This window comes from Alnus glutinosa, chromosome 13 (genome assembly GCF_958979055.1).
Source record: "Alnus glutinosa chromosome 13, dhAlnGlut1.1, whole genome shotgun sequence".
Lineage (NCBI taxonomy): Eukaryota > Viridiplantae > Streptophyta > Magnoliopsida > Fagales > Betulaceae > Alnus > Alnus glutinosa.
Genome location: NC_084898.1, coordinates 4,486,213 through 4,513,487, shown reverse-complemented (window position 1 = coordinate 4,513,487; position 27,275 = coordinate 4,486,213). Strand labels below are relative to the sequence as shown.

At 32.6% G+C, this 27,275-nt stretch overlaps 1 protein-coding gene across 1 annotated transcript; it reads right to left on the bottom strand.

Annotated features, from left to right (window-relative positions):
• Positions 1–14,837: 14,837 nt before the first annotated feature.
• LOC133854264 (probable copper-transporting ATPase HMA5) lies at positions 14,838–21,407 on the bottom strand. The gene is made up of 6 exons (XM_062290371.1): positions 21,029–21,407; positions 17,111–18,502; positions 16,743–16,997; positions 16,450–16,572; positions 15,794–16,273; positions 14,838–15,481 (listed from the first exon to the last, which is right to left on the bottom strand). Exons 1-6 carry the CDS (start codon positions 21,320–21,322, stop codon positions 15,065–15,067), a joined length of 2,961 nt encoding a protein of 986 aa, XP_062146355.1. The 5' UTR covers positions 21,323–21,407; the 3' UTR covers positions 14,838–15,064.
• Positions 21,408–27,275: the final 5,868 nt, after the last annotated feature.

Below are 27,275 nucleotides of genomic sequence, written 5' to 3'. Positions count from 1 at the left end.
TCTTAAAAGAAAAAAAAAAAAAAAAAAAGTTAAAAAAAAGAAGAAGAAGAAGCAGAAACTTGAAGGAAGGTCAACCAATATTTTTTTGTTTCTTCGATCATGTAGGCCAAGACTTAAAAGAAAGAGTACTTAATTAATTATATTATTCACACTTATTTTATACCAGTAATTAACGTGACGTACGTATTTTAATTGATTTTTAATTTTTTTTTTTGAAGTAATTGATATAAAAAGTCACTTAAAATACGTCACGACGATTGGTATGAAATGAGTGTACACAATGAATGTGTATCAAAAGCATTACTCAAAAACAAATTATCATTTTAATTTGAGAGGAAATCAAGTAGGTGACTTGAATTTTTTATTTTTCATTTTTATTTACATCTCGTAATCCACTAGCTATATATATTAAAAAGGACATCAACTATGATTTAAATATATATATATATAAGGACTTTTTCTTACCATATTCTTCATTTTTTTTATTCTCCATTATACAAAATGAAGAATATCTTTAATTAATTGTTGATATGTCTTGCAAAGAGACTGAGGGAAAGAAAGAGGAATCCATGTCTAGAAAGTGCAACGCCAGAAGGTATTGCAAGTCTGATCATGTGTGCTAACAAATGAACGCTTAATCATCGTTTGGGCTTGCGATTTAAAAATAAAAATTTTAAAATATGTAATTTGAAGACATAATTATTAAAAATGTAGTTAAGTATTTGGCAAAATTATAATTTAGTTTTTAAAATTATACGTTTTCAAAAAAATCACCCCTTTGTCGCAATTTTTTTAAAAACGTAATCCTGAAAGATTCATATTCTGCGATTTAATTTAAAATCGTACTTTTTGTCTACGAAATTGTAACGCCAAATATATCCTTAGTAGAAAATAACTCGAAAAAAAAAAAAAAAAAAAAAAAAAAAAAAAAAAAAAAAATTTGCTCCGATCAATTGGTAGATTCCGTTGAAGAAAGAATTGAAATTAATTAATCCAGCAATCAAATTAGGGCAGAAAGAAGGGAAAGAGAGAGGGAGAGAAAGATTTTACGTGAAAAAGACATGACTTGAGACAGACCTTATCACCTATCCTTAATTAATTTAAACACCCACCTCCAAATGATTACTTGAACAGCCGTTTACATTGATAATTAATTATAATAATAATACTAATAATACTAATAACCATCACCATTGTCATAATCATATGATAAAAAATTAAAAATTAAAAATTAAAAATAAAACGATATGACCAAAGATTCTTGAATCTTAGGCATTTATGTGTTTAATTAAACGGTTTTAAAAATATAATTAAGCAATTGTCTTTGTTTATATTAAACAAAATACAGTTATATTTGACCTTTAAAATCGTTCATTTTCGAACGATTATTTTTTTCATTTTTTAAATGCACTTGCGAACAAAATATTTTTTTACAATTTTATTTAAAAATATCCGTTTGACTTGCGAAAATGTGTGGCTAAACTAAATTTATATATAAATAAATAACTTAATTAAGAGCAAATGATTCAGGGACAAGCTACGAGCCGTATGATCGAATGGGGAATCTTCATCATCATCCTTGCCGTCGTTGAATCCATATATATGGGTCAATATTGAATAAGCTTTATTTGATTTGATTTTTTTAATTTTTTCTAAACAAAAATATTAACAAACAACCTAAAAAACAAAACACTCAAAACCATTTTCATCTTCCTATCACATTAAAACGTTTTTTTCAAACAAAAAATAAATTAAAAACACTCTAGCTCTAAAAGGCATTAAGGATACGAAGCCAATTCCGGCATAAGATACCTATTTCTCGTGAGTATGAAAACAGACTAATGCTAGAAGTCCATTTTACGTCCTTCCAAAAAATGAAATGGCTTTTAAAATCGCCGTTAGGCTTGTAATTGATCACTGTTAAATTTTGATCAAATGGTGATTTTAAAAGCCACCTCATTTTTAAAGGGATACAAAAGTGATATATGATGGACTTCTAGAATTACTCGAGAAAACTAGTAGCCTTTTTTTTTTTTTTTTTTTGATAAGTGGAAAACAAGTAGCTGGGTACAAGTAAATCAATATTAATTGTTCAACAATATACTAGATCGATCTTATTGTGATATGTTTCTCAGAGTAATTGTAGACGCCATACTCATGTCCCTCTAATAATTATGTGGCTTTTAAAATAACACAATTTGATTAAAATTAAAAAAAGATCAATCACAACTTCAATCGTAATTTTAAAAGTCATATCATTATTAAAGTGATACAAGAGGGACATGAATATAACGTCTAAAATTACTCGTGTCTTCAAAGTTATTGTTTGATAGATGATATGTTGTATATGCTTTTTTCTTCTTCTTTTATAAAGTGAATTCAGAAAAAAGATTATAAAGGATAATAATTTCGACTCTTGATTCGAATGGAAGAAAAAATTATAATATTTAAAAATAAAAAAAAAAAAAAAAAATCAAGTATCAAAAAATGGGCCGATAAGCTCTCCAACAATGAATCCAATACGAAAACAAAATTTCTGCGCATGGCTGATGATGTTGTTGAATGTGGAAGTAGATACGATTGTACGAACATATAGTTGTTTACTCCTAAATCATGTCCTGTTCGACTTTCAATCTTTTATTGTATATCTTGTTAAATCATGCGCATGATCTTAGGATTCGCAAGCACTTTGAAAATAAATAAATGTTATGAGAAATGATCCCTACACTCATTTCTCACAATAGTCCCACAACAAGCTGATGTGGCTGGTAATATTTGATTATTTTTTTTGTTTTGTTTTCTTTTCTTTTTGTAAAAAAATAATAAAATATTATCAGCCACATCAGCTTGTTGTGGGACTGTTGTGAGAAATGAGTGTAGGGGTCATTTCTCAAATGTTATAATTTTTTTTTTCTAATTAAATATGGGATAAGGTTTATGATCTTTCCCACTTGTTATAAGTAACTGTTATAATTAAATGTATGTATAATATACATTTATTGAAAAATGAAGCATATAGTAAAACATAATTGTATTCCATATAATTACTGATCATTTAATTCTATCTCCCTTCACCTTTCTCCCATTATTGACTATGTTTTTATAGCATTTTATAACATCCTTTGGCTTCATTCTTTTTTCTCAACTCTCAATCACACTACAAATTTGTAATAAAAAAGTTTAGAATATTTTTAATTTTCACAATTTTGGCCTTTTCTTTTGTTTGTAGGTGTTTTCCGACCAGGTTAGCAATTAATTTTGGCCTCTTCTCTATGCATCCGTCCATCTACTTCTTTACTGTGCCGTTCATCTCCTCTCTGGCCGCTATTGCTGTTTACTGGTTATATTTTTGCTTTGAATAAGAGTTTTCTTCTCTTTAGATCTGCCATCATGGGCGATCTATGGGATGAAGGTTAGTCATGTGTGAGGAGTTATCTCTCACGGTCTGGATAGTTTCAGTGTGAGGAGTTATCTCTCACGGCCGGTTTAAATAAATTTGTAGGTTATTTGGTTACCATTGGCTTAGATCTAGTCTGCTCGAAGCAGATCTACTCTTTAACTATTTTTGTACATGAATTAGTGGAAGATGAAAGTCATAGGTAACACTTATTTTATAAAAAAAGAAGAAGAAGCAAAAACTTGAAGGCCAACCAATATTTTTTTGTTTGTTCGACCATGTTGGGCCAAGACTTAAAAAGAAAGAGTATTTTTAACTATAATCTTCACACTTATATTATACCGATAATTAATGTGACGTACGTGTTTCAATTGATTTTTAATTTTTTTAAGTAACTGACATAAGAAGTCACTTAAAACACGTCACGACGATTGGTATGAAATGGATGTACGTGACGAATGGGTATCAAGAGCATTACTCAAAAGGAAATGATCATTTTAATTTGAGAGGTAATCATGTAGGTGACTTGAATTTTTTATTTTTCATTTCTAATTACATCTCGTAATACACTAGTTATATTAAAAAGGACATCAACTATGATTTAAGGATATATATAAAAGGACTTTTTCTTACCATATTCTTCATTTTTTTATTCTCCATTATTGAAAATGAAGAATAATATCTTTACTTGTTGATGTGTCTTGCAAAGAGACTGACGGAAAGAAAGAGGAATCCATGTCTAGAAAGTGCAACGCCATAAGGTATTGCAAGTCTGATCATGTGTACGTGCTAACAAATTCGTTTTGGGTTTGCAATTTAAAAATAACAATTTTAAGATGTGCGATTTGAAAACGTAATTTTTAAAAACGTACGTACATAATTAAGTGTATAGCAAAATCATTGTGCGTTTTTAAAAAAAAAACCCTCTTGTCGCAATTTCTTTAAAAACGCAATCTCTAAGATTTATGTTCTGCAATTTGGTTTAAAATCGTATTTTTTGTCTACGAAATCTCAAACGCCAAATGTATCCTTAGTAAAAAAAATAAAAGATTGCTCCGATCAATTGGTAGATTCCGTTGAAGAAAGAAATGAATTAATCCAGCAATCAAATTAGGGCAGAAATTAAAGAAGGGTAAGAGTGAGGGAGAGAAAGATTTTACATGAAAAAGACATGACTTGACACAGATCAACCTAATCACCTATGCTTAATTAATTTAAGGGATAATTGCATCACTAGCTGTTGGAGTTGGCCTAAATTACAAATCACTCCCTGTGGTACAAAAAGTTCATAGAGGATCCATATGGTAAACTATAATTACGAATTACCTCCTGAACCCGTTTTCCGTCCACAAAATTAAAAGATTATGTTAGTTTGTCACGTCATACCTAATAGGAAATCGACACATGGCCACCCCAAGCATAGGGGAGGCCGTGCGCCACCTCCAGACATGGCCGGGCTACCCCCGGCAACCACCCCTTTGCTCTTTTCTATTTTTTTTAAAAGAATAAAATAATTTTTAAGTTTTATTTATTTATATTTTTTTTATTGTAATGGACACGTGTCAATTTCTTATTGGGTATGACGTGGCAAACTAACGGAATATGTTAATTTGGTGGACGAAAATACGGGTTTAGAAAGTGATTCGTAATTATAATTTACCACAGTGACTCTCCATTAACTTTTTGTACCACATAGAGTGATTTATAATTTAGGCAAATCCCAAAAAACAATGGTGCAATTATCCCTTAATTTAAATACCCTCCTCCAAATGATTACTTGAACAGCCGTTTACATTGATAATTAATGATAATAATAATAATAATATTAATAATACTGATAAAAAATTAAAAGTTCAAAATAAAACGATATGACCAAAGATTCTTGAATATTAGGCATTTGTGTGTTGTTTTAAAAATATAACTAAGCATTTGTCTTTGTTTATTTTAAAAAATACAGTTATATATTTAACCTTTAAAATCGTTCATTTTCAAACCATTATTACTTTTTTTTATATATTTTCTAAATGCATTTGCGAACAAAATATTTTTTTACAATTTTATTTAAAAATATGCATTTAACTTGCGAAATTGTGTGGCTAAACTCAATGTATATATAAATAAATAACTTAATTAAGAGCAAATGATTAAGGGACAAGGAGCCGTGTGATCGAATGGGGAATCTTCATCACCATCCTTGCCGTCGTTGAATCCATATATATGGGTCAATATTGAATAAGCTTTATTAATTTGATCTATTTATTTATTTAATCTTTTTAATCTTTTCTAAATAAAAACATTAACAAACAACCTAAACACTTTTACTCAAAATCACTTTCATCTTCCTATTACATTAAAACACTTTTTCAAACAAAAAAATAAAATAAAAAACACCCTCTAAAAGAGATTACAGGAAACGAAGCCAATTTCGAATAAGAAAACAAGTAGCATTTTTTTTTTTTTTAATAAGTGAAAAAAAGTAGTTGGGTACAAGGTAAATCAATATTAATTGTTCAACAATATACCATATCGATCTTGTTGTGATATGTAATGATGTGATTTTTAAAATTACACAATTTGATCATCTTTATTTATTTTTTATTTTTTTGACATGTCTACACAACACACAAGAGGGAGGGGAGATGAGGGATTCGAACTAGTGACCTCCGCTTCATCGATTGAGCTATACCTTGAGGACACAATTTGATCAAAATTCAATAATAATTAGTCACAACTCCAATAATGATTTTAAAAACCACGTCATTATTAGAAGATACAAGAGAAACATAAATATGACGTCTAGAATTACTTATGTCCCTCCAAAGTTATTGTTTAATAGATGATATGTTGTATATGCTTTTTTCTTCTTCTTTTTAATTGAATTCAGAAAAAAAACAAAAAAAAAAAAGAAAAGAAGAAAGAAAAGAAAAGATTATAAGGAATGATCCTTTCGACTCTTGATCTATATGGAAGAGAAAATTATGAGAGATCTTTTTTTTATAAAAGGAAAAAAAGAAAAAAAAAAGAAGTAAATATTGAAAAATGGGCCGATAAGCTCTCCATCAATAAACCGAAGACAAAATCAAGAGTTCTGCGTAAGCTTGATGATGTTCCAGAATGTGGAAGTAGATACGATTGTACGAACATATATTTGTTTAATCTTAAATCATGTCCTGTTCGACTTTCAATCTTTTATTGTGTATCTTGTTAGATCATGCTCATGATCCTAGGATTCGCAAGCACTTTGAAAATAAATAAATGTTATAATTTTTTTTTTCTAATTAAATATATGGGATAAGGTTTATAAGGGTGGATCTTTTCCACTTGTTATAATTAAATGTAAATATATATCATTTATTGAAAAATGAAGCATATAGTAAAACATAATTGTATTCCATATAATTACTAATCCTTTAATTCTATCTCCCATTATTTACTATGTTTTTATAGCATTTTATAACATTCTTTGGCTTCATTCTTTTTTTCTCAATCACACTATAAATTTGTAATAAAAAAGTTTAGAATATTTCTAATTTTCACAATTCTGGTTTTTTCTTTTGTTTATAAGTGTTTTCTGACCAAGCCAACAATTTTGACATCTCCGCTATGTATCCGTCCATTTACCTCGTTGTTGTGCCATTCATCTCCTCTATGGTTGCTGCTGCTGTTTACTAATTGTATTTTTGCTTTGAATAAGAGTTTTATTCTCTTTAGATCTGCTCTCATGGGCAATCTATGAGATGAAGATTAGTCAGGTGTGAGGAGTTATCTCTCACGACCAGTTTAAATAAATTTTTAAGATATTTGGCTACTATTGGCTTAGATCTAGTCTTCTCGGAGCAGATCTGTTCTTTAACTATTTTTGTATATAGATTAGCGGAAAGTGAAAGTCATAGGTAACACTTTATTGTAAGAATTTTGTTTGTAAATATGACTTGGTAAACCTTAGCACGTGGCTATGATTTTGCAGAACTTTATGCTTTGTAATGTAAAAGCTTTATACTCGTGATATTTGATCAATGAAATACTAAGAAATTTCATTAAAAATAATAATAATAAAAAGAAAAAGAAAAAAGAAACAAACATTCTCAATGTGACTCCACAAAGTAAGTCTTACAATTGCGTATAGTAGGTGAATATATTGTGAAGATGAGCTAGTGTTAAATTTTAAGGTTAAATACACCTCTAGTTCCTGAGTTTTCGAAACTTTATTTTTTAGTCCCTGAGTTTCAATTTGCATCACAGATGATACTTCAGTTTTAAAAAATGACCGAATTAGTACCTTAGTCAAGTTTTCCGTCCAAAAACTAACAACTCGCCACGTGTCAACCTCACCTGGCACTATATAAAAAAAAAAATTAAAAATTAATTAAAAAATAAAAAAAAATAGAAAAAATAGAAAAAAAACAAGGGGTGCCACCATGGGGGCCGCTGAACCACTTAAACCACCCCCAAGGGCCAAAACTGACCTTGAATTTTTTATTTTTTATCAATGGGTGGTTGAACCACCCCTGGCCTAGGGGATGGCTAGCCACCCCCTTTTTTTTTTTTTTCAATTTTTTTTTTCAATTTTTTTTTTTATATAATGCCACGTGTCAACTTCAGATGTTGACACATGGCAGACCGTTAGTTTTTGGACGGAAAACTTAAATGATGTACTAATTTGGTATTTTTTAAAAATTGAGGTACTATCTGAGATACAAATTGAAACTCAAAGTTGTCAAAACTCAAGGACCAAAAAGGTGTTTAACCCTAAATTTTAAATTGATTTTTTACTATGTATGACTTAGCTTTATGAGTGAATTTAAATAATTCTAGCAGTAACCTTGACTAATTCTTTTAGTATAATAATGCAGATATGACTAACTCTTTTTTCTAAGTCGTAGTACTCGATATTAATTGGAGTTGGTGATGTTTCATTTAGATAATAGGAAAAATTACTTATTTAGATAGTACTCCATGGGGTTTACAATTGTACCAAACTGATTCTTAGGGTACCAAAAGTATCTTAAAGATCTCTACCATTAGTCTTTGACATAAAAGTTAGATGCACACGTGGATTTACGTCACAACCAATCACTAATTGACACGTGTTGTAATATTATTGGTGTAGATGTGGAACTCTGACAAATTCTGTCAAAACTTCAAACGGAAGTTTGGGGTATAATTTTTGCTTACCACGAATAGTTTTTAAGCCACTTTTTATATCTTAGGAAACTTATTGCAAATAGCTAGGTATAACCACAAGAATTGATTTTGGATTTTTTTTTTTCCCTAAAAAAAATACAATGTGATTAATTTGGAGATAGCTTACATAAATAGAATAGGATCCTTTCAATTTTAAGTGAAATGAAGAGGGTCCATTTTATAGTCCAAAATTTGTTTTGTTTTGTTCTATTTAACATGTACATGGTGCTTAAATGACGTAACAATATATTCCTCATGTAGCAACATATACACCATTAGATCTAAGGCTAGCTTGATAAATTTTGAAGCCTAAGGTAATAAGTTTAAGTGTGGCCATTTTCTTATATTTAAATATTAATTAAATTAAATTTATTTGAATATTTATATTATGTTTTTTTTATTTAATACGTAAATTAGAGCACTTTCTTCTATTTGTAAAATGTATTTTAAAACTTTTTTCATATATAACTTATTAGATCTATAATGACTTATCACTTTATTTAAAGACATGAAATAATAAGATTTAATGAAAAAATAAAGAGAAAAATGGAAATAAGTTATATGAACATTGATTTGTAATAGAATATAATGCGAAAAAAAATTGTTGGATATTAAAGACTCACCGAGTGTGTAATTCTATCTATTATGAACAACACAAACAATGACAATTTATACACTTTAAAGACTTTTTATATTTTTCTAAACATTCAATTCAAATAGAAATAATTATGCACGTTTGACTAATTTCATGAATGAAAAAATTGGGCTTTTAAAAATAGTAAATAAGTTGAACTTTCCAAGAATTTATAGATGTTTTTTCCGAATGTGAATAATGAGACTTTCAATTTGTAATTACTTTTACCATGATCGAGGGACTTAATTAAAAATTATTTATTAAATTTTTCCATATTAGAGTCTTAAAATTTGTTTTGAAAATAACCTTTATTGTATAATTATTTAGTGGTTGCCATAATTAAAGAATATTTTATTAACTTTTTACCATGTTAGAACCTTAATTTTTTTTTTTTCTAAAAAATATATATATTTATTGTATAATCATTAGTTGGGGGCCTTATGCTCGACGGAATAGGATTTCTCCATTTCAAATGAAATAAATACTATCAATTTTATGGTCAGGATTTAAAGTTGATACATCTAATGGTGTACATGATTTCACATTATAAAATACGAACATTGATTTCATATAAGCCATTATATGCATCAATTTTAAATCATAATATTTCATTTAATATGGATAGTATCCATTTCATTGGAGAGAATCCTATTCCATAGGAGAATGCCTAAGGCTCGAGCCGCCAATGATTAGATCTATAAAACTTAATCTGGATTCTGGACGATGAACTCGATTCTCTCCATTTAACTTGAAATTGATAAATTATGATATTTGAATATTAAAGAAAAAAAAAGAAAAAAAAAAAAAGAAAAAAAAAATTGGCAAAAGCGCAAAGCAGGAAAAGCCAAATAAAAACCGCATCAATCCTTTTTCGCCGGGAGGGCACGTTTATTTTGATAGTCCTACCTTCAAGCATGACATATTTAGTACTTTTCAAACCAGTAACAACTTCTATATATGCAAGCTGGAGAAAACCTTATCTCTAGTACTTGTTTTGGAAGACCAAAACTATCATGCATCAAAACAAGCAGCAAATTAAGCAAATTGAAATAATGGCACCGTTAAACCATCACTTTTCTTATTTAATTCCAATAAATTTTTTTAAAAAATGGGAGAAGCTAGCCCCAAATTTCACCTCCTAGAAAACAGATATGAGAGGAGGAGGGAGCAGAACCCTTTCCTCTACCTTCCTCCTCCCATTCCCCTTTTTTCTTTTGTTTGTAGGTGTTCTCCAACTAAATCAGCAATTTTGGTATCTCCGCTATGCCGCATCCGTCAATCTACTTTCGTGATTTGCCATTTACCTCCTCCCTAACTGCTGTTGCTGTTTGCTGGTTGTGTTTTTCCTTTGAATAATAGTTTTATTCTCTTTAGATCTTTTCTCATAGACAATCTATGGAATGAAAGTTAATCAGGTGTGAGGGGTTATCTCTCACGACCCGAATAGTTCAGTGTGAGAGATTATCTTTCACGACCGGTTTAAATAAATTTTTAGGATATTTGGCTACAATTGTCTTAAATCTAGTCTTCTCGGAACAAATATGTTCTTTAATTATTTTTGTACATTGGTTAGCGAAAAATGAAAGTCATAGATAACACTCTATTGTAAGAATTTTGTTTGCATATATGCCTATGTAACTTCATAGCATGTGTATATGATTTTACAGAGTTTTATGCTTTGTGATGTAAGAGTATTATGCTCGTGATCTTTGATCAATGAAATAATCAGATCTTTCGTTCAAAAAAAAGATCATCACTTGTCATAAAAATATTATTAAGCTAATAAAAATAAGTGAATTTAATCATTTGATTTAGGGAAAACTTCATTTCCCATCATTGATCTTTCATCACTTTTGTAATCATACTTTTAAGGCTTGAACTTTAAAAAATGTCAATTTAGTGTATTTATCTTTCAATTTTTCTCAATTTCACCACTCCGTTAGGATTTTTCATTAAATCATTTCAAATTTTTCCAAAATACCCACGTTTATATATATATATATATTAAGATTCATGCATGAGTATTTTTGCAAATTCCATTAAATCCTGACCAACAACTAAATCCTTGCAATTTTTTATTATTTTTTTTTTCCTTAAAAAAAAATTAGAAATTTTGACACTCATCCATTTAGATTTAAATGGAAAATTCTAACGGATGGGTGGTAAGTGAAGTTTAATAGATGATAGATACATTAAACTGACACTTTTTTAAATTTTATAGATATAATTGCAAAAGTCATGAAACATCATGGGTGGTAAGTGAAGTTTTTCATTTAATTAATATCTTAATTAATATTCTTTCACATATATGTGAGTACAAACTCCTTATAAAAAAGTGAGACCAACACATAAAGTATTCAATTGAAATAGAAGATGAATTATGGAGAGAAAATTCAAACTCATAATCTTCTTCTTGTTTTTTACTTTTTTATTTTTATTTTTTTATTTTTATATCATGTTAAGAATAAGTGAGGCCAACATATAGAATGTTCAATTGAAATGAGAGGTGCATTACATAGACAAAATTTGAATTTGGAATCTTTGATCTAATACCATGTTAAAATCATTATCTATCTCAAAATATAATGAGTAATGCTACACATCATCCTCCTGTCCTCCTTTTATCCTCCCAAAATTGATGTGGCTCTTAAAATCGCCATTGGATCAAAATTCAATAATGATCTATCATAAATTCAATGGTAATTTTAAGAGCCACATCAAATTTGGGAGGACAAAAGGAAGACAAGGGGATGATGTGTAGCATTACTCAAATATTATATACTACATTTTTATCTCAAATGTTAATGTGCCAGTCCCAATTAATCTTTTTTTTTTTTTAAAAAAAAAATTGGGATGATTGCACCGTTGGTCCTTGGGGTTGGACATAATTATTTTTCACTCCCTGTGGTTCAAAAAGTTCATGGGAGGTCGTTATGGTAAATAATAATTACAAATCAGTCCCTGAACACATTTTCCATCCAAAAGTTAACAGATTATGTTAGTTAGCCACGTCACATCCAATAGGAAGTCGACATGTGTCAATTACAATAAAAATATATAAAATCTAATAAAAATATAAATAAATAAAATAAAGATATAATTTGAAAAAAAAATAAAAATAAAAAATACAAAGTAGTGGCTGCCGCCTTCGGCCACCCCCAAATAATTTTAGGGTTGCCCCGAAAGCCACCCCTTTGTTTTATTTTTGTTTTAAGAAAAAAAATATTTATATTTATATTATATTTTTTATTTTTTATTTTTTTTATTGTAATAAACACGTGTCGGCTTCCTATTGGGTGTGATGTGGCTGACTAACATAATCTGTTAACCTAGTGGATGAAAAATTGGTCCAATGAGTGATTCGTAATTATTGTTTACCAATTACCACGAGGACCTCCATGAACTTTTTGAACTACAGAGAGTGAAAAATAATTTTGACTAACTCCAGGGACCAATGATGCAATTATTCTTTAATTTTTTAACAATAATTGATCGAATTGCTAGTTAAAAATCTTAAAATTATCACGTCAGTATTTTTAAAATAATTGTAAAATTAAAATTAAAAAGAAAAAAAAGAAAAAAAAGTTGGCATTACTCGTTCCAAAACTTGAGCTCTTCATAAAATGAGACGAGGTGGTCAGGCATGATTTTCACTATATTTGAACCATTAATTGTGTAGTTGGACCACATATTTTCTCTCCTCTCCTCTTCTTTCTTCTATGTTTTTTATTGCTTTTGATGCTGTTTAGCTAGAGGTTTCTCTAGTACTCCTCACCTTTGATGAGGTTTTATTCGTCGTCTTGTACGACTTATCCTGCCCAGAATTGCAACCTTAGTGTTTTGGTTTCTCCACTGCGCCGTTCACGTTCCATGTTGTCCTCCCTGCGTTGGTAGCAGGTTTTGTCAAAGTTCTTAAATCTGGTTTTCTAAAAGCTAGATCTCACAGTGCTCACCGGCGTTTCAGCTACCCAACACCACTAACCGCGTCTTCTTCCGCCTTCCATGTGCTGGGCTGCAATTCTCATGCGCCGATGCTTGGATCTCACAAACCGGATGCATTGCCAGTTGCCGGAGTTTCTATTTTTTGGGCTTTTTTGCTGTTTATTTGCTTCTTCCAGGTTTTTTTTTAATTTTTTTTTTATATGTTACTTTGATTATTGTTTCCCTTTAGATTTGTGTTGTACCTTTATTTCCTGCTGTCCCATTTTCGGACTCTAACAAATTGTTTCAGCCATCTTCTGGTAGTTGTTGCTGTTTTCAAGTGAAGGTACAGATAGGTTTGCCCTAATATGTTCTCCTTTAGCTTCTATAACCGCCTTGTGCGGCCCATTGAGAGGACTAGATCACTTGTTTGATCATTTTCCTACATTTTGTAATTATTTCAACACTGTTTTAGTTTGGTTTGAGTCTACTGTTGGAGAGTCCACCCATTTTTTATATTTCATAACATTGTCCACTTCACTTCTTCTCCCTTTTGAATTAGAAGCGAGAAAGATCCTCCCTTGTAAGTTGTAACCCTTTTCCTTATTCAATTAGAAGAAATAAAATAAAATAAAATAAAATTGTGTAGTTGGATAAGGGCATTACATATTTAGTACAATAGAAAACAGCCGAATCATAAACTATTAGATTATTATATATTTAGAAATTACGTTACAAGAAATCTGAAAAAGTCCACGTACGTTTGCTTGATTAAGATGGAGCAATCACATCATATTAGGTCTTAATTAATTAAGTTATATCTCAAAAGCTAGCTGTACGTTAAGTAATCACAAAATTGTTTATTTGCTTCTTATTGCTTAAATGTGCTAGCGTACGCTAAGCAGTTGTTAATTTGTTCATCATGCTGGTTTTACGTTTTCTGTGAAGAGTCCCAAAAAAAAAAAAAAAAAGAAAAAAAAAAAAAAGAGAGGAAATTTATTTTTTATTTATTTAAATAGAGCTCTTAACCCAAAAATTATCACATTAGTCTCAGTGGGATGATGGTGAGAGGAATATGTATAGAATGTAGCATTACTTTTATTATATTGAAATTTATCTATAAAGCACGTGATTCTCAGTTCTCACATGTGATCTATTAATCCTATTAAAAATGTGTATAAAAATCATACGCTCAAAAAATAAATATCAATTTAATAGACTGAATAAAAAAAAAAAAAAAATCTTTCAATCCAATTTGTTTAAAATTTGTCAGTTTATGTAGATGGCCTTTTGACGAAACTGAACTTTGGGCTTTTCAAGGATACCGCATTTTGAGATTAGTAATACGAAAAAAAAAATTATATTTTTATCTCGTAATTATTTCACAATATTTAGAAAGGCCACCAATAAAACCCTAGGGATTTTTGGCCTAAAAAGGCCTTGAAAATTGTTGCTACTTGCAAGCTTTTCAAACCCAAACTGTGGTTGGGCTGAGTCCAAGCAGAGAAGGAACTGAGCCGGCTAAATCAAGATACAAAGCACTCATCTAAACACAAAAGTTTAAGAAAATTTTAAATGGCTAACGTGTCTCTAATGACACGCTGACACGTGTCAAAAGTTGTAAAATAGTTGTAGATGTAGCATTAGTCTTTTATTTCTATTAACCATAATTTAATTTGCTTCTTAGAAGAAGAAAAGAAAAAAGATCAAAATCCATATTTATTATATGTTTTACAATCCTTCCTACATAAAAGATCCATTCATTTACAAATTCCTCCTAACACTAATCTAATGTACATGGAATGCCATCTGACCAACCTTGCTCAAATGGCATTTTATCTTGTTCAACCAACACACTGCCTAAGAAAAGATTACACCTGCATGCATATACTGATACAAACCAAACTGGATCAAACCATCATTAACAATCACTCGATCATTATTCCGCGAATCTCAAGGTTTTCGAGCTTCTTGGGTCTCTTGTAATATTTCAAGAGCAGTGAACAGCAAACAACACTGACAGAAGAGGCTGCCATTGCAGCTCCAGCAATCCATGGTGGTAATCGGAATCTAGTCGATGGGAAAAGGACCCCGGCAGCAATTGGGATGCCAAGCAGATTATATCCCAAAGCCCAGATGTAGTTCAGCCGAATGTGAAAGAAGGTTCTCCTGGAAAGATCAATGGCAGTTATCACATCCTCCAAGTTGCTCTTCATGAGCACAATGTCTGCTGCCTCGATAGCAATGTCTGTGCCTGCACCAATTGCCATTCCAACATCTGCTGCCACAAGTGCCGGTGAGTCGTTTATGCCATCTCCGACCATTGCAACCTTGTAGCCTGAAGCCTGTGAATGGAAGAACATATATGTATTTATATATATGTTATGACTAATAAGCTTTTGAGAATTGAGTAAACAATAAATGAATTTAATCATTTGATTTATATTCTCACACTATCCCTCACGTATGAACACAAACTTTCTCTTAATAAGTGAGACCCAACATGTGAAATATTTAATTAAAATGTGAGGTGAATGATGAAGACAGGGTTTGAATTCAGGACCTCTGTTCATGTTAAATCATCATTTATCCCAAAAGTTAAAGCTGATAGGAAGAAATGAATTTAATCATTAAATTTATATTCTACTACTATGTACCTGTAATTCCTTAACTTTCTCTGCTTTCTGCTCGGGTTTCGCTTCTGCAATAACAGTTTCAATTCCAACTTCCTTGGCAATGGACTTGGCAGTTCCCCAATTGTCACCTGTCACCATGATGCTCTTAATTTTCATCGACTTCAGAATCGAAATGGCTTCTTCTGCACCAGGTTTTAATGGATCAGATATGGCTAAAACTCCTGCAACTTCCCCATCAATGGATACTAGAATCCCAGTTTGGGCCATCCCTTCAGCTTCTACTAATATTTCTTCAGCATCCACTGGAATGGCAATGTTGTGATCCAACATCAAGTTCTTGTTTCCCACGATTATTTCCTTGTTCCGGACTATGGCCTTCACCCCATGGCCAGTAATGGAAACAAAGTCTCGTGCTTCTGGCCAAGCAGGGTTCTCTTCATCTTCTCTGAATTTCTTGCCATACTCAACAATTGCCTTCGCTAATGGGTGCTCGCTGTTCACCTGATGCAGACATTTCAAACCAACATTATCAGCTGTCATCATGTATTATAGAAAATACTTTTGTCCAGCCAACTTTGTTGACTTCATCCATCATAGCCTTTTAAATTGGAAAATGGAGACATGGTAACCTCAATATTTTCTTGAGTTCGGTTGGATTTTCATAGAAGAAGGCATACCTCAGTTGCAGCGATAAGTTCATAGAATTCTCCAAGTACCATATTTTTGAAGAGTCTTGTGTTAACAACAAGAGGCTTCCCAAGTGTGAGGGTTCCTGTCTTGTCAAATACAATGCAGTTTACCTGAAATATTGTTAATCAGTCCAAGAGAAGCAAATATTAGATTTCAAGCCAAATGGAAGAAAAAGAGACCTGAAACAGTACATACATATTTTCTAGACCAACTAATGTTGTTGGAACCTGCATCATTTGAAAAAAAAGAAGCAAACAACAAGATGAGTGTAAATGCAAACCTTATGTGCACTTTCTAATGCTTGACCCCCTTTGATCAATACACCTTGAGATGCACCAACTCCCGTACCAACCATAACAGCAGTGGGTGTTGCTAGGCCTAGAGCACAAGGGCAGGCTATGACCATGACAGATATCCCGAACTGGAGTGCAAGCTCAAAGCTATCCATGGAAGATGGAATCCAAGATTCTGGGTACCCATGGAACTTTCCAGATAAAAACCAGGCAAGCCAAGTTGAAAATGAAAGTATAATGACCTGCGAATAAAATAATCCATTCGCTAAACAAAAGCCTCCACAAATATCATATTGACAACTTTAAACACTCCACAACATGACTGCAGAAATGATACAAATCAGTATATACTCACCAGGGGCACAAAGTATTTAGAAATGCGGTCAGCAAACTTCTGAACAGGAGCTTTAGCCAACTGGGCTGACTCAACGAGTCGTACAATCTGTGAAAGAGCACTCTCTGATCCTACTCGTGTTGCTTTTATGTGCAACACCCCATTCTCATTCAAAGTGCCTCCAATTACTGTATCACCCTTCCTTTTTGCCACTGGCCGTGCTTCTCCTGTTATCATACTCTCATTTACGTGGCTTTGACCCCAGACAACAAAACCATCAGAAGCTACTTTTGCTCCTGGAATAATTTTAATCACATCACTCTTTTGTATCAACCGACTGTCAATTTCTTCTTCACTCACAACATTTCCTTCACCATCCAAGGTTAACAATATTGCTGTCTCGGGTGCCAAGTCCATAAGTTTAGCAATGGCCTCTGATGTCTTTCCTTTAGCCAAAACCTCTAAATATTTCCCAAGTAGAATAAAGGAGATAAGCATTGCGCTAGTCTCAAAGAAATCAGTACCCTTGAAATCTTTAGAGGTAGCGGCTCTCAAGACAGAGTAGACTGAATAGAAGTAAGCTGCATTTGTTCCTAAGGCAATCAAAACATCCATATTAGCAGAACCATGGCGTAATGCCTTGTAGGATCCAATGTAGAATCGCTGGCCTATGATGAACTGCACTGGAGTTGATAGCACCCACCTCAAAAGCATACCAACACTCAGCATATTGACTACCTTGCTATCAAATCCATGCTTGATTCCAGGAATATACATAAAGACCATGGAGGTAAGAAAGACAGGAATTGTAAAAATCAGACTCCACAAAAAGGATCTGTAGTATTGCTTAATTTCCTCACTTCTATGAGTTTCTCTTCTTCCTCCTTCAGGATATATACTACCTTTGAAACGTCTTGATCCAGTTGAGTCAATGACGTTAATGAAAGTTCTGGGTCCTGTCATATCTGGTTTGTAAGAAAGGGATATTTTGTTGAGTTCTGGAAATATATTTGTATTTTGAACTCCTGGAAGTGCTTGAAGAGATTCTTGGACTATTCTCATGGAATGATCAGTACGTACACCATCAACTTTGAGCTCTATTTTGCTTATGTCTTCCCCTGAACTAATAAGTATGGCTTCAAATCCAGTGTATTCTATGGTTTCCAATAGCTGGCTGGAGCTCACAATCTTTGGATCATAATGAACCTCTGCTTCTTCAGTTGCTAAGGCCACCCGCGCCTTTTGTACACCATGGATTGCTTGCAAAGCGGATTCTATAGTGGAGGAGCAAGATGTGCAAGTCATTCCATTTATGCGTATTCGGCACACTTGAGTGGATCTATCATTCACCTCATCTTCAATCAATGTGGCTTCAAATCCAACATCTTCAATAGTCTCACGAATGTTCTCTGCCTACATGATGTTAAATAGCAATATCAAAGCTTATTGATTCAACTAGAAGCATATCTTTAGCTTAATACAACAAGGAATGCTGGGGAAGAAAGAACATAGAAATTATTATTCGACTAGAAAGTGAAACACTTGGCAAAATTGTCAAGAATCCATCCTTCCCAGCTAAGTTATGAGAAAATTGACAAGGTACTATAACACTAGCATTCAGCAAGAGAGCTGGACGATAGATTCTGAATGATTCAGCCACCACCTAAAAGTTCACTATCTTCAACAATATGATAGCAGAACCGTTGTGTGAAAACAAGTAGTGATCTGAGCCTACCAGTCAATAACCATGCCATAGCAGAACAGTTAATGCGAAAACAAGTAGTGGATTACCATGATGAAGAGGAGATTCTTGACATAAAGCAAAAAATGACTCGTAATTGTAGTTAACTTTTTGGATTACAACTTGACAACTAAACAAAGTCTTCATGGCAACTATTTGCTATTTAACTTGGCACAAATTGAACTTTGCTGGATTTAAACTGGCTTGTTCACTCCAATGAGCAGAATAAGCAACATCCAGTGCAGTGCAGAGTTAAGAGTCCAAAAATCCAATCCAAGGGTCAACTAGACCCTATATCAGCATAAACCCAACAACCCAAACTAGGCTGGGTATCAAATAAAAAGTTCCTATTTTGAACTATTAAAGTATTAATTAAATTATTAAATTCACAATTTTCTATTGACTTAAGCTTTTGGGATAACTGGTAATTTAATATAGTATCAAAGCAAAAGCCTGGAGTTTAGACCTTGTCTCCGTCATTTATTCCGTTGCAATTAAAATATTCCCCATGTTGTCTGGTCTCACACATGAGGATAGTATTAAAGTCTTAATTAAAGGCACATTTGGTACACATAATGGTCATTCCTTTAGGAATAGAAACAAGTATTACCGGAATATAAGAGGTTGGAATTAAATGACCATTCACATTCATTTGTTTGGTGACAACACATATGCTTTCACTGGATTTGAACAAAAATTCCTAAAACACCCAAGATTTTTTTTTTTTAAAGATGAAAATTATATGAGCGGCCGACCATCAAATAGAACATCAGTGGTGGACCCGACAACGCTTGGGGTTGGAAGCAACCACCTCTAAAGGGCTCCAGAGGTGGCTTGGTCATCCCCAATGGCACCTAGGGACTAGGGCGGTGGACCACCCCCGGTATTCTGTTATGGGTGGCCAACCTTCATTCATATTTTATTTTTTTTAAAAAAAAAAATTGGGTTGAAAAAAAATAAATAATGTCTGTTTTTTGGAGAGTAAAGTCTATTCCTTTATTTAGGGATGAAAACGGCTATTCCAAGGAATGATGTATAACCAAACAAGGATTAACCGTTGCATTCCAAAGGTTTATTCCGCAAACCAAACGTGCCCTAAATTATTAAATTCGCAATTTCCTATCGGCTTAAACTTTTTAGATTACCGGTGATTTAATAGGAATAGTTAATCAAAGGAAATAGGAGTGATTATTTGTTATACGAGCACGTTATATTTAATCACCTAGCCCTTGAAACTAAATGGTACCAAGGTTTAACCCAATGGAAGAATTTTTTTTTGGAAGGCTACACATTACTGATTGTGATTTGTAAGTAAATAAATCTTATCAGCAGGCATGAAAAAATGGATCGGACTCAAGCCAAGCTTGTACTGGCATTATACCCTTCTAATCCAAATTACAAAACCAAATCATTTTAGGGTACGTTTGTTTCGGTATAAAATATTTTCTGTCGGAAAGTGTTTTCGGTCCAAAATATTTTCAAGAAAAATGAGCTATGTTTTGCTGTTTGGTAACATGCCAGAAAATGAGTTGGAAAATGGTTTACAAAAATAAAAAGTGCAAACCATTTTTTGCCCGATTTAGCCTAAATTTTCCGTTGCTCCAACACCCGAAAATGTGAAAAATATTTTCTAAAAATGATTTTACGCCGAAACATACATAGCCTCAATTCGAAGAATGGTCTTCCAAAGTTGAAATACAATTTCATTTCACTATTAAAGTGGCTAAAAAAATTCCAAACATAATACAGACGAATTATATATATCCACTAATTTCAATGGGAAGCGTAGCTTTAGAATGAATCAAAACGTAGCCATATCATTCAAAATGACTTCCACGTTAAGCATGTAAAGCATCATAAAAGACTCTAAACAAAAAGAGAAATGATAGAAATATATCTTTTACCCATCTCATTTTCAAATTTACGGACCACTATTGTCCCACAAATTTAATAGTGGATTTCAAAATCGGTTGTATGGAGATGTGTAGGGGATTTACGTGTATGAAGATCATGTCTTTTGTCCTACCTTAAAGAGTCAACAAGAAAAAAATTCTTTACACCCATATATAGAAAGTAAAACTTTTTCCCAGAAAGAAAAATTTTAATTTTCTTGAGAAACAAACGGGAAAAGTACTCAAAGCAAACAAGCTAGAAATCAAACAAAACCCAGAAGAATGGTTGGATGAGCAATTACTTACATTGACGAAGCTAGGATAGAACAAGACATGTGCCTTGTTGTTCAAGACGTCGACGACGGCCTCGCGTATCCCCGGAAGCCGCTTGACGGCCTTCTCGACCGATCCGGCGCATGCGGAGCATGTCATCCCGATGACCGAGAACACCGCCTTGGCCTCCGGCCCCAGCTCCACGCTGCTTTCTTCCCCCGACACTCCCTTTGGGTACTTGGGCATCGACGGATAGTGCGGCCTCGGCGACAGGTTCCCATGGCTCTCGTGGCCAATGCAAGCTAATGCCCACAGCTTGGTTGCCATGACCCTCTCTCTCTCTCTCTCTCTCTCTCTCTGTGCAAGTTTTTCAAAAGGTTTACGGAGGTAAGGTTTTGGTTGTGCAAATTGAACAAGGAAGGTTTAAATAGGAGGGGAGGCAAGGTAAGGTTAAAGAGAAACGTAAGGGGGTGTTTGGCAAATATTTTTAAACGAGCAGTGATCTCACCCCATGTATCTACACTCATGTGCTCAACTGTTGTGCATGAATCATTTCCCTTTTCAAATTTTTTCTCTATTTTTTTTCACTTTTTTCAAAAGAGTCAAATCTAAAACATTTTTTTAATTTTTTTTATTTTTTATATCACATTAATAATTTTTTATTACTATTCAAATAAAAAAATTTACGATAAAATAAATTTTTTTTCATTTTTCTATAAAGCAATTTTAATATCATTTACATTTTACTATTATTCAAACTTTTTATTACAAAAGTTTTCCAACCACAAATGTTTGCCAAACACACCCGTAGGAGATGCGTGTAGATTGCTGACACAATTTTTTTAAGGATTTCGAGGATGATAATCAATGGTGAAGGAAGGTTGGTTGTGTTTGACCAAAAACAATTGTTTTAAAAACAAAAGGCTGAGTGGATCGTGGCGCAATACAATGACTTTAATTTAACGCCATGATTATAGTATTAGATGCTTAGGGTCCATGCAGACATGACCCGCACCAGAATATTTATTCCTATACGTACGCTCAATGGGGTATGTTTGGCAAAGAACATGCCAGAAAACGATAGTGCTCTGCCACTATTTTCATCATTTTTTTTTATTTTTTTATTTTTTACATTTTTTAGTAACAATCTACGTTAAAATATTCTCGTTTTTTTTACTTTTTATATCACATCAATAATTTTTTATTACTATTCAAATAAAAAAAATAAACTAAAATGCAAAACTTTTTCACTTTTCTATACAAATTTTTTTTACTTTATATTATATCATCACTTTTTATTAATTTTAAAATTAACAACCCATTACTTACTTCTGTACAAGCATTTGCCAAACATACTCAATTATAAGCAACAAGGAGATGATGCTAAGCAAGTAGTAACCGAAGCAAATTCTGCAGCACCAAATCTGTCAGCTGCTGGCCAATTTATTGAATGGATTATATATAGTAGAATTAATATTGCAAGGATTCAGGTATGCTTCTATGGTTCATGTGGGTAGATCGTAGAGAGGCCAATAATGTACTTCATTGCTTAGCAAAGGAGGCATCTAGCAAGGTGATAGACTCGGTTTGGCTTGAGAATATACCTAATTTTAGTATGCATGTAGTACTTAGCGAATGTTCTTGTCCCTAGCTAAATCTTTTTTCTGGGATCAGTATAATTTTTCAATGAAGAGTTTCAACTATGTTAAAAAAAAAGAAGGGAAAACTTCAATTTACCCATACGAAGTTGTCATCGATTTGCAATTCTAACACCAATGTTTCAATTTTGTTAATTGCACCCCATTAAATTTCAGAAATTTTCAATTTAGAGAATCCGTCAATTTTTACCGTCTGAAGTGATGGAATTGAGACCACGTGCGAGGCATGTGACTTTTTTGGTTCAGAACTTACAAAAAATGCCCTCATTTAAAACGGCACCATTTCTTTAAAACACCAAAAAAAAAAAAAAAAAAAAAAAATTGACGTCGTCGTCTTCTTCATGGAAGACAAAGAAAATAATGTTTTAGCAACGGGTCACCATGTGCTTTTTGAGGCAAAGAAGATACCATATGGAGAGAGGTTGAAGATTCGTGAAAATGAATGATACTTTGAGCTTCTTTCGTGTGTATCCTTCCTTAAAACAGGGGCTATTTATGAAGAAGGCTCTGCTTGTTATTAGAATGCAGTTTCAGAGATCAAATTTTGCAAGGAGTGGCTCATTTTCCTTTGGACTACATACTAGATCTTCAATGTGCTGATGACCTTTTTTTTACTCTCTCTGGTAATGTACGTGGTGATTTTTATGAAGAAATAGAAACAAAGGGTGAGGTAGAAAGTAGTCCCCTGTGTGGCAAAAGGCTAGACCATCATGAAAACTTTGACCCCTACTTATAGTTATACATTTTTTTTACGCTCTTCACAATTTGAAAATGGAATGACTATTTGACAATGACTTGATAAAAAAAAAAAAAAAAAAAGTTTTGCAAACCCATAAAAAGAGAAAAGAAAAAGAAAGAAAAGGTCAATACACACAAGTCTGGAGAAACTGCAGGACAAACAAGCCGAGCAGTATGGGCCAACTTTGAGAGCAACCCAGCAGTGAATGGTTCATGATCGATCATTGTAAACTGCTGCAGACCATGCACCACCTGCATAATGGTTACACATAACTATCAATTCCACTCTCGGCTCCAGCCTCCCCACATCCACCTCAGCCACAACCAGCGCCAAAGCCCGAGTGGCTGCAAGCCTTGTTCTTGGCCATGCAGAGGTGGAAGAAAACAGGGGAGGTGAATGAAAACCCACTGAGATAAAAAACTATTCCTGCAAGATAAGAAGTCCTCCAACTTACCGCTAATGTTGCCTTCGAGTGTCCAGAAATGCCCTCATTTCACCGAGGTTGGTGCAGAAGGCAGCTTCGAACACTGGCCCGGCTATCGATGCCCGGTTGATCGAAAAAAAGTTGGTGGAGACGAAGAGCGAAGTGAAGCCAGATCAAGGTGGTGCGGTTCATCATGGCTGGGAGACGGGGTTATGGCAATACGCTCGGTGTGAAGAAAGGTAGAAGACGAGGGCATTTGCGTCTTTTTTTTATGGTCGATGGTTGATGGTCGGTGTTTCAATGTAGACAAGGGCATTTTTCGTCTTTTTGGGGACAAAAAACGCACCTGCACGACACGTGAGGAGAATTTCGTTAAGTTAGACGGTTGATTTGGACGGATTCCCTAAATTGAAAATTTCTTAAACTTAATGGGGTGCAATTAACAAAATTGAAACATTGGTGTTAGAATTGCAAATTGGTGACAACTTCATGGGAGAAAGTTGAAGTTTTCCCAAAAAAAAAAAAAAAAATTAAATAAATAAGCAACTTTATAGGGTATACATGTAGATGCAGATGCGGTTATTTATATGTAGCACATTGCTTAGCAATTGAGGCATCTAGCAAGGTGATAGACTCGGTTTAGCTTGAGGATATACCTAATTTTATTATGCATGTAGTACTTAGGGAACGTTATTGTCCCTATATCATTTTTCTGGGATGAGTATCTTTTTCAATGAAGAGTTTCAACTATGTTCAAAAATAAATAAATAAATAAATAACCAACCTTATAGGGTGTACATGTCGATGAAGATACGGTTATTTATAATATTCGTAATCACATCCGTAAAATGTGGATATTACTTTTAGGTATTTGCATCCGCATCATGATTTTGCTAACCACATCTGTGCAGTTAGTAAATATGATTATTATCTGTTATCAGCATATTAGGTCATGAGTCTTTTGGGCATTTATGTGGGTCTTTATTAAGAGACTATTTAAAATGATTTTAAAAATAATGTCAACATAATCTATACCTAATTCAAAACGACATCATTTTGGTATAAAATATAATATGTTTGTATCATTTTTCATATTTATATATTTTATATAAAGGGTCTAAAACTGTTATATGCATCCGCATTTGAGGATGGTGATTTTTTAGTAACCGCATCCGCATGCGCAAATAGTGATAGCGATTGCGGTCGAGCGGTTAATATCCACTTGTATATACACCCCTAGTTATACATACTCTCACTTTTCTATACCAATTTTTTTGCATTATTAAGTAGCTTTTAAAATTAGAGTAATGTTTCTTGCACAACTCTAACTACTTCTTTCTTTTTTCTTTTTTACAATCAACTATTGAATTTGTTTTCCTACAAAGTTGTGCAAGAAACATTTACTCTTAAAATTATTATCAAATTTGTCATTGTTTTTATTTAATTTTAATTTAATTGTAACTTTAAAAAGCCATCAATGAGTGTGGAAAAATAATTTTTTAAAAAAAATTAAAATTAAAAAAAAAAAAAAAAAAAAAAAAGGTGGAAAAATAGGAATGTGATTCCTTACCCGCAATTTGAAATCGCCCCGCTAAAAGTTTTAAAAATTGATAGTTGACCTTTTCAAATTACTCAAACATTTTTAGTTCCCTCCCCTAGCTTCTGTTACCATATATATATATATATTATTAATTTGGATAAAAAAAAAATGTCACGTGCCCACACCTGATTGAAATTCCATTGTTTATTATACCCCTATCAAACATGTAAAAATACAATTTATGCTCTCAATTTTGTTTCTTTTTTTATTTTTTTAAAAAAAAGCCTCAAAGAATTTCTAACCGTGGGTCACCCCCCTTAAGTAAAATTACATGTTTGTGAATCGTGATACTGAGCCAAGTAGTGTGTGAAGGGGTGGCAATTAAGGAGGTTTATGAGTTTGGTTCGTGTCGAGTCATAAATATATAATATATAATATATGGATTAATTTGAACCAGACTTGTATAACACGTTTAATAAACAAATCGTATTGAATTGATCCAAATACAACCCATTTGAACTCGTTCTGACTTGTTTATATAAGTAGGTTAAATTGATACAAATACAAGGTATAAACTGATTAATACAATTTCATATCTTATAAGTAATATTTATATCAATTATACACATTCACAACTAGATTCATGACAACTAATTTAATAATTGATATTCAATTATCCATAAACGTAACCCAACTTTCAGAGGACAATATCCATCTTGCCAAAATAGGATAGTTTCGGCCACCCCATTAATATTTGGCCCTTTGGGGTGGTCAAATCACTCACATTCCAGCCAAATGGTGATTTTAATAATAATTAATTCTAATTTCAACTATAATTTTAAAAGTCATAATACTTTTGAGAGGATAAAAAAGAGACGCATCCTATTTATAACATTACTCAGTTTTCTGATAATGATGCTTCCTTTTTTCATTTTTGAATAATGAAATAGTTCTTCTCAATATGATACATTCTATAGTAGTATGTTTAGATCATTGACTTATATATCATTGCTATTGGTCCAACCATTTGGTTTCTACCTCAGAGTATTAGGACAAAAACAATTGATGTCATTGAATATGAAGTTTTTAGCCTCAACTTCTTGTAATAGAGCCCATTCTGACACTTTCTTAATAAAATAGTAGAGCCAAGTACGACCTTAATTAACATCAGTAACCTTCGGTTGAAAATTGTGACAAATAGTATTAAAGTTAACATAACTACGTCATGTGCTGTATAGATAATCCAACTCCATTGGATTATCAACAGGGCTACCCTTTTTTTCAAATTGGATTTTTGCTCCAATCAACAAAGACATTCACTTGCAACTCCAATGTTTCAACACTTGAACCGCTTTGAAGATTTCTCGTGGTGCTAATTTTAGAGCACACCGACTTGCAAAATGGGCCGCTTCTTATAGAATTTTTGAAAGCATTCTCATCTCTCATTCTGTTGTAATTTCCTATTTTTCCCGTGCCCGACGCAAAATGCCGTGTTTTTTTTTTTTGTAGTGGCAGGCTATACTCTCACGTTAGAAAGACAAAAACAAATGTCATTTCTGAACTTGTTGTATTAGAGCCCAATGTTGGACAGTTTCTTAACAAAAGAGTCTACTAACACCTTAACAATGAACATGATGTCGATGGTTTAATTTACAAGGCTCCAAAAACCCTTCGTTGTAAATTGTGATAAATAGCATTGTAAGTTATATATAACAACGTCATGTGAATATTGTGATGCCTTGTACGTATTGTGTACATACATAGTAAATGCATTATGTTTTGGAGTTGTTACATTTTGATCCCTAGCTCTATATCAAATTTCTGACTTTGTCCCTATCCACATGGCATATGCATGCCATGTCGACACCGTGGCCGTTGAGCATATGTTTTTGGACCCAAAATCTATTATTTTTTGAACA